Source organism: Heptranchias perlo, unplaced genomic scaffold (genome assembly GCF_035084215.1).
Source record: "Heptranchias perlo isolate sHepPer1 unplaced genomic scaffold, sHepPer1.hap1 HAP1_SCAFFOLD_43, whole genome shotgun sequence".
Lineage (NCBI taxonomy): Eukaryota > Metazoa > Chordata > Chondrichthyes > Hexanchiformes > Hexanchidae > Heptranchias > Heptranchias perlo.
This window is the reverse complement of record NW_027139442.1, coordinates 12,081,052-12,095,969: the sequence shown is the minus strand read 5'-3', so window position 1 is coordinate 12,095,969 and position 14,918 is coordinate 12,081,052. Positions and strand designations below refer to the sequence as shown.

Sequence of the window (14,918 nt, the reverse complement as noted above, 5' to 3'; positions counted from 1 at the left end):
TCTCAGCCTCACGGATACACTGCAGTGACGCCAGCTGCTGCTTAAGCTCCGAAACCCGGAGCTCGAGCTCCTCGGGCTGACGACACTTCTTGCACCTTTGGTTGTCCAGGACACGGGAAGCGTCCTGGAGTTCCCAAATGGCACAGGCCGTGTGTTCGATGCGTCTGAGCTGCCCTGCTATGCCTCGATTTATTATACTATCAACTAAACTAAACAAAGTTTGCAAAACTGCAGAATTGTTGCTTTCATGGGAAAAGGGGTGTTATCAGCGTCACGGTCTGCGAAAAGAATTATATCTCCAGACTCAGTACATGTACAAGTTAAGAATTGGGAACAATATAATGGTGCCGTGCAAGTTCACTATAGGAGTCGAAGGGGTTAGAGATTGGAGCACGAACCCAATATCAGAACAGCCGTAGATCCCAGTTAGACAGAATTCTCAAGACAATCCGTGATGTGGGTGCTGACAGGAGGAAGGCTGATCACCTTCTTCTACCACAGCCCTTAATGTTGCATTGTTCTAAATCTATTGTTGTGTTATATTATTACTAGTAATTGTAGTAATTTTTATGCTTAGGCATTGCGATTGCCTTATATCATTTCCCTTAATTAGTAGTGCATTTGAGTTTTAACTTGTGAATAAAATTAGCTCTTTCCAGTTCAGTGGGCTGGACTAGTTTATTTAAGGTTACACAGTGGATAAGTAAGATTAATTACATTCACAATGTTTGAAGACGAAACAAGGTCAACATTCAAGATCAGATCCGATATGTGGATGAAGGAAATTTATTTGAAGGGATATGGGAACAGCATGAAGAAGTGTGATTAGAAATATTTGCTCTGGTGGGGATGAACGCCAGCACGGCCTGATTGGGCCAAATACTCTGTTTCTGTGTTGTAACTTCTATGTATTTCAACAGTAGAACGAACAAACGAGTATAGGAATTTCCAAGTGGAATCCTGAAGAGGAAATTAATTCGAATTGTGAATGTTCTGGACTTTACCCGAGAAGAAATAAATTAAATTACATCAGACTTTCGGTAAAATGTCGAATCAGATCGGGACGCGACACAGGGGAGGCACCTGATTGGTGAGTAGGTTCAGGTGAGTATTTCTCCTTATCTACAGTAACTGAAGTAAAAGGAAAGGGAAGGTCTGCAGGTCTTATAGGAAGTAGCGTTTATTTTTTAGTGAATCAAGGTCCCTAGTGTAGTTAACATTCTCTAAATTGAGAACAATTTAAAGGAGTAAACTCCTTAAAGGGAGTGGTAAGTAGTTTTTCTTTCCTTTTTTTTTCTCTTGACATTGTAGTTGTTCTTAAGCTAATTTAAGGGTTAAGTCATGGCAGGAGATCCCAGCGCCGTGTCATGTTCCTCTTGTGGGATGTGGGAATTCAGGGCTCCTTCCTGTATCCCTGATTCCTTCACCTGCGGGAAGTGTGTCCAGCTGCAGCTATTGTTTGACCGCTTGACGGCTCTGGAGCTGCGGATGGACTCACTTTGGAGCATCCGCGATGCTGAGAAAGTCGTGGATAGCACGTTCAGTGAGTTGGTCACACCGCAGATAAAAATTACTGAGGGAGATAGTGAATGGGTGACCAACAGACAGAGGAAGAGTAGGAAGGCAGTGCAGGGGTCCCCTGCGGTCATCTCCCTCCAAAACAGGTATACCGTTTTGGATACTGTTGGCGGAGATGGCTCACCAGGGGAAGGTGGCAGTGGCCAGGTTCATGGCACCGTGGCTGGCTCTGCTGCACAGGAGGGCAGGAAAAAGAGTGGCAGAGCTATAGTGATAGGGGACTCGATTGTAAGGGGAATAGACAGGCGTTTCTGCGGACGCAACCGAGACTCCAGGATGGTATGTTGCCTCCCTGGTGCAAGGGTCAAGGATGTCTCGGAGCGGCTGCAGGACATTCTGGAGGGGGAGGGTGAACAGCCAGTTGTCGTGGTGCATATAGGCACCAACGATATAGGTAAAAAACAGGATGAGGTCCTACAAGCTGAATTTAGGGAGTTAGGAGTTAAACTAAAGAGTAGGACCTCAAAGGTAGTAATCTCAGGATTGCTACCAGTGCCACGGGTTAGTCAGAGTAGGAATGACAGGATAGCTAAGATGAATACGTGGCTTGAGAGATGGTGCAAGCTGGAGGGATTCAAATTCCTGGGCCATTGGAACCGGTTCTGGGGGAGGTGGGACCAGTACAAATTGGACGGTCTGCATCTGGGCAGGACTGGAACCAATGTCCTAGGGGGAGTGTTTGCCAGTGCTGTTGGGGAGGGTTTAAACTAATGTGGCAGGGGGATGGGAACCGATGCAGGAAGTCAGTGGGATCTTGATAAATTGGGCCAGTGGGCCGATGAATGTCAGATGGAGTTTAATTTAGATAAATGTGAGGTGATGCATTTTGGTAGATCGAATCGGGCCAGGACCTACTCCGTTAATGGTAGGGCGTTGGGGAGAGTTATAGAACAAAGAGATCTAGGAGTACAGATTCATAGCTCCTTGAAAGTGGAGTCACAGGTGGATAGGGTGGTGAAGAAGGCATTCAGCATGCTTGGTTTCATTGGTCAGAACATTGAATGCAGGAGTTGGGATGTCTTGTTGAAGTTGTACAGGGCATTGGTGAGGCCACACTTGGAATACTGTGTACAGTTCTGGTCACCCTATTATAGAAAGGATATTATTAAACTAGAAAGAGTGCAGAAAAGATTTACTAGGATGCTACCGGGACTTGATGGTTTGACTTACAGGGAGAGGTTAGACAGACTGGGACTTTATTCCCTGGAGAGTAGGAGGTTAAGGGGTGATCTTATAGAAGTCTATAAAATAATGAGGGGCATAGATAAGGTCGATAGTCAAAATCTTTTCCCAAAGGTAGGGGAGTCTATAACGAGGGGGCACAGATTTAAGGTGAGAGGGGAGAGATACAAAAGGATCCAGAGGGGCAATTTTTTCACTCAAAGGGTGGTGAGTGTCTGGAACGAGCTGCCAGAGGCAGTAGTAGAGGCGGGTACAATTTTGTCTTTTAAAAAGCATTTGGACAGTTACATGGGGAAGATGGGTATCGAGGGATATGGGCCAAGTGCAGGCAATTGGGACTAGCTTAGTGGTATAAACTGGGCGACATGGACATGTTGGGCCGAAGGGCCTGTTTCCATGTTGTAACTTCTATGATTCTATGATTCTATAAAGGGTTTGCGGGTCAGGTTTCACCGCATCTTCATTCTTTCAGCAATGATATTAGGCGTGTGGACTCGAGTTATCAGTTCACCAACCCGTGCCAATATTTTTGCCGAGTTATTTTATCAAAAGCCTTCATCATTTTAATACATCAGTTAGATTTGCCCTGAAACTTCTTGGAATCTGAACTCAAGAGTTCCAGGTTCTCCAGGCTGTGTTCATAACTGAAGCCTTTTTAACCTTTGTATCAGCTTAAAGTGACCAACATTTATGCCCCATGAACAGCTCCAGTTTAACTGGCCGTTCATCTCATTGCAGTTTGTGGGACCTCGTTGTGCATAAATTGACTCTCCATTCTTGCCTCCATAAACAATAGTGACGAGAGTTTAAAAGTAGTTCATTGGCTGTGAGGAGCTTCGGCAGCTTCTGAAGACGTGAAGTGCTGTATAAATGGAAGTTTCTCTCTCTAACTCCCTTCCTAACAGCACTGTGGGAGAACCTTCACCACACGGACTGCAGCGGTTCAAGAAGGCGGCTCACCACCACCTTCTCAAGGGGCAATTAGGGATGGGCAATAAATGCCGGCCTCGCCAGCGACACCCACATCCCATGAACGAATAAAAAAAAACTCTTTCTCTCTTCCACCCACTTTTTATATATCTGAACGTCCAAGTCTTTCAGCTGCTCAATCCCTTTCATTTTTTTCCGCAATGCATTTTCTCCCTTTTCTATCTGCCCAATCTACTAAAATGTCTGTAACCTCCTGAAGCCTCTTGCACTTTGGCTCACAGTTAGCGACAGTCCATTGTTATCACGTGTCAATTCTGACAACGTGTCCGATATAAAACTCCAGCTCATTTGTGTTTTGGGAGCAGCACCGGACACCGTGACCCCACTGTTACCCACTGTGGCCCCACTGCGACCCACTGTGACTCCGTGCGCCCTCTGATATCTGTCATTCCAGTCTGAAAACTAGGTATTAATTATTTTTTATGTGGCCTATCCTTAACCAAATTCGTTTTCAAGCTTCCAGCTTTATGTGACCCGTTCTCGCTCCTTATCAAAAAACCTTTAGAAAATCAACATGCACAAGCACCGACTGTATTTTCCTTCACAGTAGAGTCTGTTATTTTTTTTAAAGAAGTGTCTAATTTGAGCAACATCGCTTGCCGTTTATAAATTATCCATGGTTTCCTGTAACTGAGTCATGTACTGCCTGATGAGTATTAATTTTATCCCGTATTATATTCCCTGGAGCGTATCCACAACAGATTGCCCACTCCCAATGTTCGGGTGAGTGGTCTCCAGTTCGAGAGATTTCCACGTCTTCCTTTTTGGACATAGGTGTTACAACGAGCACAACAACAACAGCATGCATTTGTATAGCGCCTCTCACGTAGAAAGAGAGGTAGCCAAAAGATTCATAGAGGCGAAATCAGAAATAAATGCTTCCTCAGCCAATGGAGAAGAAGCTTGGTTCAGACATGGCCATTAATGAAGGTTTTGGAGGAGCAGAGGGAGGCGGAGAGTTTGAAGAACTCAAATGGGAAACTACAGAGCACGGAACCTCGGCGGCTGAAGGTACCGACGCCAATGGTGGGACAAAGGGTTGGGGATGGGCAGAAAAGAGTTAGAGGAAAGGAGAGTTCCCAGGGAAAGGCGTTGTAAGGCTAGGTGACGTTACTGAGAGGTGAGCCTATGGAGGAATCTAAACACAAGGATGAGAACTTTAAATTGGAGGTGTTGGAGGACTGGGACCCAATGTAGTTCAACAAGAACACGTGTGACGTGTCAGGGATACTTGGAGGGATAGGATATGGGCAGCAGAGTTTTACCTTTGCTGAAGTTTATTAAGGTGGGAGCATGGAAGGTCGTGCAGGAGAACATTGGAATAGTCGAATCTAGAGACGATAAATCCATGGATAAGGATTTTCAACAGCAGGTGGGACGAGGCACAAACGAAGGTCGTTGGTGTTATGGAAGTAGCTGGTCTTTGTGATGGGGATGGTATGAGGTCTGAAATTCACCTTGGTGTTGAACAGAAAGCCCAGGTTGCGAAAAGTCTGGGTCAGCCTGAGACAAAGGCTAGGGAGGGGAATGCAATTCGTGGCAAGTGCACAGAGTTAGTGGTATAGACTGAAGGCGGCGGCTTCGGACTTCCCAATGTCTGACTGGAGGAAATTAGGTCTCATCGAATACTGGATGACCGAACTAATTGGATAGCACTTTCAAAGAACAGGCACAAGGACGATGGGTAGAATGGCCTCCTTCTGTTCTGTGCTCGCTGTGATACTATGATACTGTGGCAGTATCGGGAGTGCGATGATGGAGAGGTAGAGCTGATGGTTGTCAGCAGGCATGTTGAAGCTGCCCCATGTGTTCTGATATTATCTTTTGGGGGAAGCATGTCGATGAGAAAGAAAAGGTGGAGGGGGGCCTGGGGAAACGGTAAGGCTACTATTGGACAGTTGGGAGTAGAACGAAGCGAGGGCAGTGCCATTGAGTTGGACAACGGAACAGAGGCATTGGAGGACGATGGCGTGGTCACCCGTGTTAAAGGCGGCAGAAACACTGAGGAGGACGAGGAGGGAAAATGCACCATGGTCACTGTCACAGAGGCTGCATTTTTGACTTTGTTTAGGACTGTTTCAGTATCGCGCAGGGATTGGAGACTTGTCAAAACATGGAGTTGTCAGAAAGAAGGGAACGGATTTGGGAGGCAGCAACATGTTCAAGGGCTTTGGAGAGGAAACGGAGGCTCCAGGTGAGGATTTGAAGATAGGTTTTGAGGAGGAGCTTCTACGGACGGGCTTGGAAGGGACGGGAAAATACCTGAGGAGAGGGCAACCTTTCTAATATCAGCTATCACGAGGGCCAGGAAGGGAAGTCAGTAGTCTAGTGGAAATGAGGTCATATGATCAGGAGGTTCGTCTGGTGAATGAGGCGAAAAATTGGAGAAATTGGTCCAAGACTTCGATTCAGGTCCAGTCCAGGGGGGTCTGGGGTAGGTTTGGATTGGCGGATAAGAGAAAGGTGAGAAGCAGCAGAAACAGCTGAACTGATGGTCTCAATCTTAGTGCTCGCGTATTGTGTTGGAGAGGAGGGCGAAGAGAGAGTGGTTTAAGGGAAAGGCCGATGGTGGAGAAACGAAGCCGGTGGTTATCCTTTCTCTCCAGGATGACCCTGGAGAAGTGGGCGGTTAGAGGAAAGGGAGGCCTGGAAACGCTTGATGTGCTCCAGCAAGGTCTGGTGATCTATGAATGAACCAATTGTGCGGAAGATGTGCTCAAGTATCCGTCCTTTAGACTTGAGGGAGCGAATCTGGAGCATACATGGAGATTCCATCGGGGAGAGAGAGAGTAAAGTATCGTCGGTGAGCAGGAGTTTCCCCAAACGTTGTCTCCATTTTGGACTCTGCAGTGAGAAAACTCTTTTTCTGCAATTTTACCTTTCTTTTTAATTGTTTGATTTTTTTTCTGCAGAGCAATAGTTTGCATGGCTGATCCAACCCTAAATTGGATTGTGGATCGTGATTCACTCGCCCGAGGTTATTCTGAGAGTGGGGAACATGATATTTGGTGTTGTCACTCCTTTATAGCGAGTTAATTGTATATATTACGGTAGTGTGCGGTTGCTCCAACTCCACAAATCCAGTAGCCAAATTAATATCAGAAAATTGCATGTTATACACAAGCTATTTGTTACTAAATGTTTTATTTTTAATTTACCCACATTAAAATGCTCCTTCAATATTTCGGCCATTATACACAATTGGCCAAAATATCTTTGAAGATTGTTAATCTCCTTTTTGTCCTTTACCTGCCCACAAAGGTTTAAAGAATATAAAAGGAAGTAATTTGTAAAGCTACAAAGCCCGCTCCAGATCCATACCAACTGTTTGTGTTTGACATAATTTCCCATTCAGTGTGAACAGATATTTCACCCCAGTCTTCAGCTCCTCTCTGAATTTCCTCTGTGTCAGTCCATAGATACACGTGTTGGTGCAGGAGCTGAGAAGCTGCAGCATAAATCCAACTTGTTGTGTGATATATATCGGGTTACTTAAATATTTGTCTGTGTAATAAAAGTTTATCACTGGCCAGTTTACCGAATGCACCAGATAGGTTATCCACAATAGTACGAAATTGGCGGAAATCGTGAAAAGCAAAATCATGGATTTTCTCCGATTCTTCACTTCTGGATCATTCTGATTCTCACTATTACTCCGGAGGCCCCTGCGGACTCTATTTGCCGATATAATATGTCTGACGGTCAGTGCATTGAATAACAAAATGAAAAGGATTGGTAATACAGGTGTTATAACACTGTCGATCCACTCGTATGCTTTCCATAAGGGCGAGGTGAAATATTCAGCTGTCGGAACACAATGCCATGGGACGTTGTCAATTGTAAATAAAGGTTCCATTAAATAGTAAAAGGGAACGCTCCTCACACAGCTCACCACACACATGGTGGCGATAACCACCGTCGCTGTTTTCTCGGTGCAATATTGTGGTTCTAGCTTCTGACAGCAAATGACTATAAAGCGATCAAAAGTAAAGGCGACAGTAAACCAGACAGAACAGTCAACAGCTACAATGTACACGACAAGGTTTAGAGTACACACCGGAGTCAGAAGCAGGAAACTAACTGGCAAATACATGCAATTAATCCGATGTAATATCACATCGATGATCACCACCATTAGATCGGCCGCTGCCATGGCCACCAGGTAACGAGTGATACATTTGGAGAGACCGCACTTTCCTCGGGACAGGATCACAATCGCCACCAAATTAACTGTAAGAAATGTGAAAAGTAGAATTTAGCTCGGGGTTCTCCCAAAACTTATTTTAACAAAGAAGTCAATTGAGAAAGTACTAAAAAAAATCAGTTTCCTGGTTCCAAACGAAATGCAATTGGTCATTTAAAGAGCTATTTATTGGAGGGAAAGGGACATCTGTGACCGATGGAGGAACCGAAGATACAGCATGAATTAAAATTCACAGAAAGTTATTGGGATATGTTAGAGACTAAGGTGCTGAGGTAAAAAAGGCTGACGTATTTCTGACGGCTGCGGGAGTCTGATGCACACAGAGGCCAGTTTACCATGTTCCATGGTCATCAAATCAAACTACCTGCAAATCAGCTTCCACTTGTTGGTTTATTCTCTGCACAACACGGAGTGTGCACTCTCACACTGTTGGTTTATTCTCTGCACAACACGGAGTGTGCACTCTCGCCCTGTTGGTTTATTCTCTGCACAACACGGAGTGTGCACTCTCACCCTGTTGGTTTATTCTCTGCACAACACGGAGTGTGCACTCTCGCCCTGTTGGTTTATTCTCTGCACAACACGGAGTGTGCACTCTCACCCTGTTGGTTTATTCTCTGCACAACACGGAGTGTGCACTCTCGCCCTGTTGGTTTATCCTCTGCACAATACGAAGTGCGCACTCTCGCCCTGCTGGTTTATGATTTGTCCAACACGGAGTGCGTACTCTCGCGTATTCTCGCCCTGTTGGTTTCTTTGTGCAACACGGATTATGGTCGTATAACACGGACTACGCACTCTCGTCCTGTCCAGTTATGGATTGTCATTGAGTTCGCACCATCGCATAAAGTCGAAATTTACCCCGCTATCTTTCCATCAACGGCATGTGCACAAAGGGCCGGTGATGGCAAAGGTACCTGGAGATTTCCGCTTGATAATTCATCCATTAGATGCAACTAAATCGAACGTTTCGCAGAGTAGTTAGCGTTGCATCTGCATACGTGGTTTGTTAACAATGGGGAAGGGTTTGGCCTGACCGCCTGGGTGTTAAACACCCCTTGTGCAAAGTGCAGAAAGGAAATTCCGGCGGGTTGGATCACACGGCGGTAACAGAAACAGCCAGATTCTCCCTTCCATTTAAACTAACCACAACTATAATCGGAGCTGGATTAAAGGCCAACCAAACAAGAGAGATTCCCCTGTGAAGCCAAATGTAAACAGTAAATGATGTTACAAATGCCCGCGTTACTCACTTAACCCACTTAACAACATCAGGCAAAACCACAAACTTATTGCTGATCTGATGTCAGTGCATCCTCTCGGGAGGAGTTTCTACTGGAAACATCGAAGGGGTTTATTGCTTCAACGTTGCCTTTGGTGAAAATTCCAGAAAGGTTATCATTTCAATTAAGAAATCACATCAAGAAAACAAGACAATCACGTTACACTGAACTGATGCCAATGAACAGGCAAAGATTCACATGAACAGTTAGACATTGATTGTCAACAATTACTGTCTCGTTTCATCGTCTTACCGGGAACAGCGACGGCTGCAAGAATCGGATAGTAAATGAACTCTATCAGGAAAATTACTGCGTATCCCATTTCATATGTAAAGCACCAATGTCTGTTCTGACAAGCACAGGGCTCTGACTGTGCGAATGTAGAGACATATTCAGATGAATCTTTATTTATACGCGAGAGGAACCTCCTTGGAGACAGTCACCTGGGGAGTGTGATCAGGGATATTAGTTACATTACACTGAACAAACAGATTTAATGAACCGCCTTTGCTCCAGTGATGATTGTGTAATAGGTTGTGATTTAGAGGATATGATAAAAAAATACTTTTATATTTCTTTGAAATTTCCTCAAATGGAGAATTGCAAAGTTTGTTTCCTATAATCCAACTGTTGAGCTGGATGAACAGTCTCATTTACACGAGCGCAAGTGTTGAGATTATTTAAAAGACCCATTTACAGTAGACCTGGTGTTGTTCCGGATGAACAGCTTCATTTACAGTAACTCTGGTGAAGACATGGATGAACACTTTCCTTTGTAGCAGCCCCGATTTTGAGACAGATAAACAGCCCCATTTACAAAGACTTGCAAACAATGTTCAGCACAGAAACAGGCCATTTGGCCGAACAGGTCCATGCCGGCTTTTATGCTCCAAGTGAGCCTCCTTCCATCCTTCTTCATCCAACCCTATCAACATATCCCTCGATGGCAGATGGGATTTAACGCAGAAAAGTACAAAGTAATACATTTTGGCAGGAAGAACGAGAAGAGGCAAAATAAACTGAGTGGTACAATTCTAAAGTGGGTGCAGGAACAGAGAGACCTGGGAGTATATGTGCACACAATTTTGAATGTGGCAGGACAGGTTGAGAAAGCGGTTCAAAAAGCATACGGGATCTTGGGCTGAATAAATAGAGGAATAGGGTACAAAAGCAAGGCAGTTATGTTGAAGGTTTATAAAACACTGGCTCGCCCACAGCTGGAATATTGTGTCCAAACCTGGGCACCAAACTTTAGGAAGGACATGAAGGCCTTTGGGAGGGCGGTGAAAGGATTTACTAGAATGGCTCCAGGGATGAGGGACTTTAGTTTCGTGGACAGACTGGGGAAGCTGGGGTTGATCTCCTTAGAACAGAGAAGGTTAAGGGGTGATTTGATAGAAGTGTTCAAAATCATGAAGGGTTTAGATGAAGTAAATAAAGAGGAATTGTTTCCAATGGTGGAAGAACCGAGAACCAGAGGACACAGATTTAAGGTGATTGGCAAAAGAACCAAAGGCGACATAAGGAAAAACGTTTTTACACAGCGAATATTAATGATCCAGAATGCGCTGCCCGAAGGGTGGTAGATGCAGAGTCAATCTTGGCTTTCAAAAAGGAATTGGATAAATACTTGAAAGGAAAATATTTGCAGGGCTACAGGGAAAGAGCGGGGGAGTGGGACTAACTGGATTGCTCTTACAAAGAGCCGGCATGCGCAAGGTGGGCCGAATGGCCTCCTTCTATACTGTAGCCATTCTATGATTCCTTTCTCCCTCATGTTTTCATCTAACTTCGCCTTAAAGACATCTGTGTTAGTCGCCTCAACTTCTTCATGTGTTTCTGTGTCCCACATTCTCACCACTCTCTGGGTGAAGAAGTTTCTCCGGAAATCCCTATTGGATTTATTAGTGACTATTTTATATTTATGGCCCTTAGTTCTGGTCTCCCCAACAAGTGGAAACATTTTCACTACATCTACCCTATCAAACCCTTTCATAATCTTAAAGACCTCTATCAGGTCACCTCTCAGTCTTCTCTTTTCGAGATAAAAGAGCCGCCACCTGCTCGATTTTTCCTGATAGGCATAACCTCTCATTTCTGGTTTAATCCCAGGAAATCGATTTTGCACCTTCTCCCGCGCCTCTATCTACGTTTTATAGTGTGGGAAGACCAGAACTGTTCGCAACACTTCAAGTTTGTTCTCACCAAGGTTCTGTACAAGTTCAGCATAACTTCCCTGCTTTTCAATTTTATTTGCCTAGAAATGAACCCCAGTGCTAAGTTTGCTTTTTTATGGTCTTATTAACCTGCATCGCTGCTTTTAGTATGTGCGTATCTGTACCATTAAATCCCTCTGCCCGTCTACCCCGTTTACACTCTTATTTTCCAAGGAGTGTATTGTTCCCTATTATCCCTACAAAATATATTACCTCACACTTATCTATAGTGAAATTCATTTGCCATTTACCCGCTCATTATGCAAGTTTATTAATGTCTTCCCGCACTTTGTCGCAGTCCTCCTCAGTATTAACTATACAACCACCCCCCACCCACAATTTGGTGTCTTGTGCAAATTCTGAAGTAGTACTTCCGATTCCCGAGTCTAAATCATTTATGCATATGGTGAACAACAGTGGTCCCACCGCCAATCCTTGTGGAACACCACTTCCCACCTTTTGCCAGTTTGACTAATTACCTTTAACCCCTACTCTCTGTTTTCTGTTTGGTAGCCGTTCTGCTGCCTGTCCCCTGACTCCACATGCTCTGATCTTGGTCATGAATCTACGACACAGTACCTTATCGAAGGCCTTTTGAAAATCCAAATATATTACATCTACTACATTACCCTTGTCTACACTTTCTCTTACGTATTCGAGGAATTCAATAAAGTTGGTCAAGCATGACCTTCCCTTTTGAAATCCGCGCTGACTATTATTTATTATATTTTCGGTTTCCAGATTTTTCTCTATTATGTCTTTGAGTAAGGATTCCATTATCCTTCCTACTACCGACGTTAAACTATTTGGTCTACAGTTCCCTGGATTTGTTCTATCTCCCTTTTCAAATATAGGGATCACATTCGCTGTCCCCCAGTCCTCTGGCACTGTTCCCTCTTCCAATGAATTTACATACATATGTAATAGTGCCTCTGCTATCTCTTCCCGAACTTCTTTTAGTGTGCTCGGATGCAATCTGTCCAGTCTTGGGTTTTATCCTCTCTAAGTTTGATTAGTTTATCAATTAACTCTCCCTTTTCTATCTTAAATACCTTTACATCTTTTTAAATCTCTTCTTCTAATGTCATGCCCACCATGTTAAATGGTAAATGTTGAAGCAAAGTCATTATTTAATATTGCTGCCATTTTCCTGTCATTACCTGTTATTTTATCGTGTGTATCGTTTAGTGGCCCGAACCCTATCCTGACATTTCTTTTGTTATTTATGTGTCTGTAGAATACTTTACTATTTTTTATAATATTCCTGGATAATTTAATTTCGTGGTTTCTTTTTGCCCTCAAAATGTTTTTTTAAAATTCTTTCCTAACCTTTTCATATTCCCTTTTGCCATCCTCTCCTTTGTTGGCTACGTGCTTAATATATTCCCTTTTCTATCGTTTCAATTTTGCCATTATTTCTTTATTCATCCATGATGTGTCATTGCTGGATACTTTGCTCTTGTTTTTCAGTGGGATATATATCTCCTGGATTCTATTGATCATCGTTTTAAATGATTCCCACTGCTGTTCTATTTCTTTGTTTCTCACTAATTATTTCCAGTTTATTTTCTCTGGTTCCATTCTTATCCCCTGAAAATCAACTTTATCCAAATTTATTGCTTTGGTCTTTGAATTACTTATGACTTTCTCAATATTTATCTTAAACTTTATTATGCTATAATCGTTATTGCCCAGATGTTCTCCCGCCCTTACTGCTCTTATCTTTTCTAACCACAGTGTTGATCTGGACGAACAGTCTCATTTATAAAAGCCCTGGTGTTAATCTGGATGAACAGTCTAATTTACAGTAACCCTGATGTTGATCTGGATGAACAGTCGCGTTTCTAGAAACCCTGGTGTTGATCTGGATGAACAGTTTCATTTAGAGAAACCCTTGTGTTGATCTGGATGAACAGTCTGAATTATTGAAACCCTTGTGTTGATCTGGATGAACAGTCTCATTTATAGAAACCCTGGTGTTGATCGACATGAACAGTCTCATGTATAGAAACCCTGGTGTTGATCTGGATGAACAGTATCTTTTATAGAAACCCTTGTGTTGATCTGGGTGAGGAATCTCATTTATAGACGCCCTGGTGTTGATCTGGATAAACAGTCTAATTTATAGAAACTCTGGTGTTGATCTGGATGAACAGCCTCATTTACAGTAACCCTGGTGTTGATCTGGATAAACAGTCTAATTTATAGAAACTCTGGTGTTGATCTGGATGAACAGCCTCATTTACAATAACCCTGGTGTTGATCTGGATGAACAGCCTCATTTATAGAAACCGTGGTGTTGATCTGGATGAACAGCCTCATTTTCAGTAACTCTGGTGTTGATCTGGATGAACAGTTTCATTTATAGAAACTCTGGTGTTGATCTGGATGAACAGTCTCATTTATAGAAACCCTGGTGTTGATCTGGATGAACAGCCTCATTTTCAGTAAGTCTGGTGTTGATCTGGATGAAGAGTTTCATTTATAGAAACCCTGGTGTTGATCTGGATGAACAGTTTCATTTATAGAAACCCTGGTGTTGATCTGGATGAACAGTTTCATTTATAGAAACCCTGGTGTTGATCTGGATGAACAGTTTCATTTATAGAAACCCTGGTGTTGATCTGGATGAACAGTTTCATTTATAGAAACCCTGGTGTTGATCTGGATGAACAGTTTCATTTATAGAAACCCTGGTGTTGATCTGGGTGAACAGTCTCATTGACAGAAACCCTGTTGTTGATCTGGGTGAACAGTTTCATTTATAGAAACCCTGGTGTTGATCTGGGTGAACAGTCTCATTGACAGAAACCCTGGTGTTGATCTGGGTGAACAGTCTCATTGACAGAAACCCTGGTGTTGATCTGGGTGAACAGTTTCATTTATAGAAACCCTGGTGTTGATCTGGACGAACAGTCTCATTTACAGTAACGCTGGCGTTCATTTGGATGAACAGTCTCATTTACAGAAACCCTGGTGTTGATCTGGATGAACAGCCTCATTTATAGAAACCCTGGTGTTGATCTGGATGAACAGCCTCATTTACAGTAACCCTGGTGTTGATCTGGATGAACAGCCTCATTCACAGAAACCCTGGTGTTGATCTGGAAGAACTTTCTCATTTATAGAAACCCTGGTGTTGATCTGGAAGAACTTTCTCATTTATAGAAACCCTGGTGTTGATCTGGGTGAGGAATCTCATTTATAGACGCCCTGTTGTTGATCTGGATAAACAGACTAATTTATAGTAAACCTGGTGTTGATCTGGATGAACAGACTCATTTACAGAAACCCTGGTGTTGATCTGGGTGAAGAGTTTCATTTATAGAAACCCTGGTATTGATCTGGATGAACAGCCTCATTTATAGAAACCCTGGTGTTGGTCTGGATGAACAGCCTCATTTATAGAAACTCTGGTGTTGATCTGGATGAACAGTCTCATTTATAGATGCCCTGGTGTTGATC

General features: G+C 43.4%; 1 protein-coding gene across 1 annotated transcript; it reads right to left on the bottom strand.

Moving 5' to 3' along the window:
• Positions 1 to 7,045: 7,045 nt before the first annotated feature.
• Positions 7,046 to 9,559, bottom strand: LOC137312608 (probable G-protein coupled receptor 139). The gene is made up of 2 exons (XM_067979133.1): positions 9,490 to 9,559; positions 7,046 to 7,980 (listed from the first exon to the last, which is right to left on the bottom strand). The coding sequence occupies exons 1-2, from the start codon at positions 9,557 to 9,559 to the stop codon at positions 7,046 to 7,048; spliced, it is 1,005 nt and encodes a 334-aa protein (XP_067835234.1).
• Positions 9,560 to 14,918: the final 5,359 nt, after the last annotated feature.

Coding starts and splice junctions, on each gene's coding strand:
- LOC137312608 (XM_067979133.1), bottom strand. CDS start 9,559: ATGGGATACGCAGTAATTTTCCTGATAGAGTTCATTTACTATCCGATT. Junction 7,981..9,489: donor TGCAGCCGTCGCTGTTCCCG/GTAAGACGATGA, acceptor CATTTCTTACAG/TTAATTTGGTGGCGATTGTG.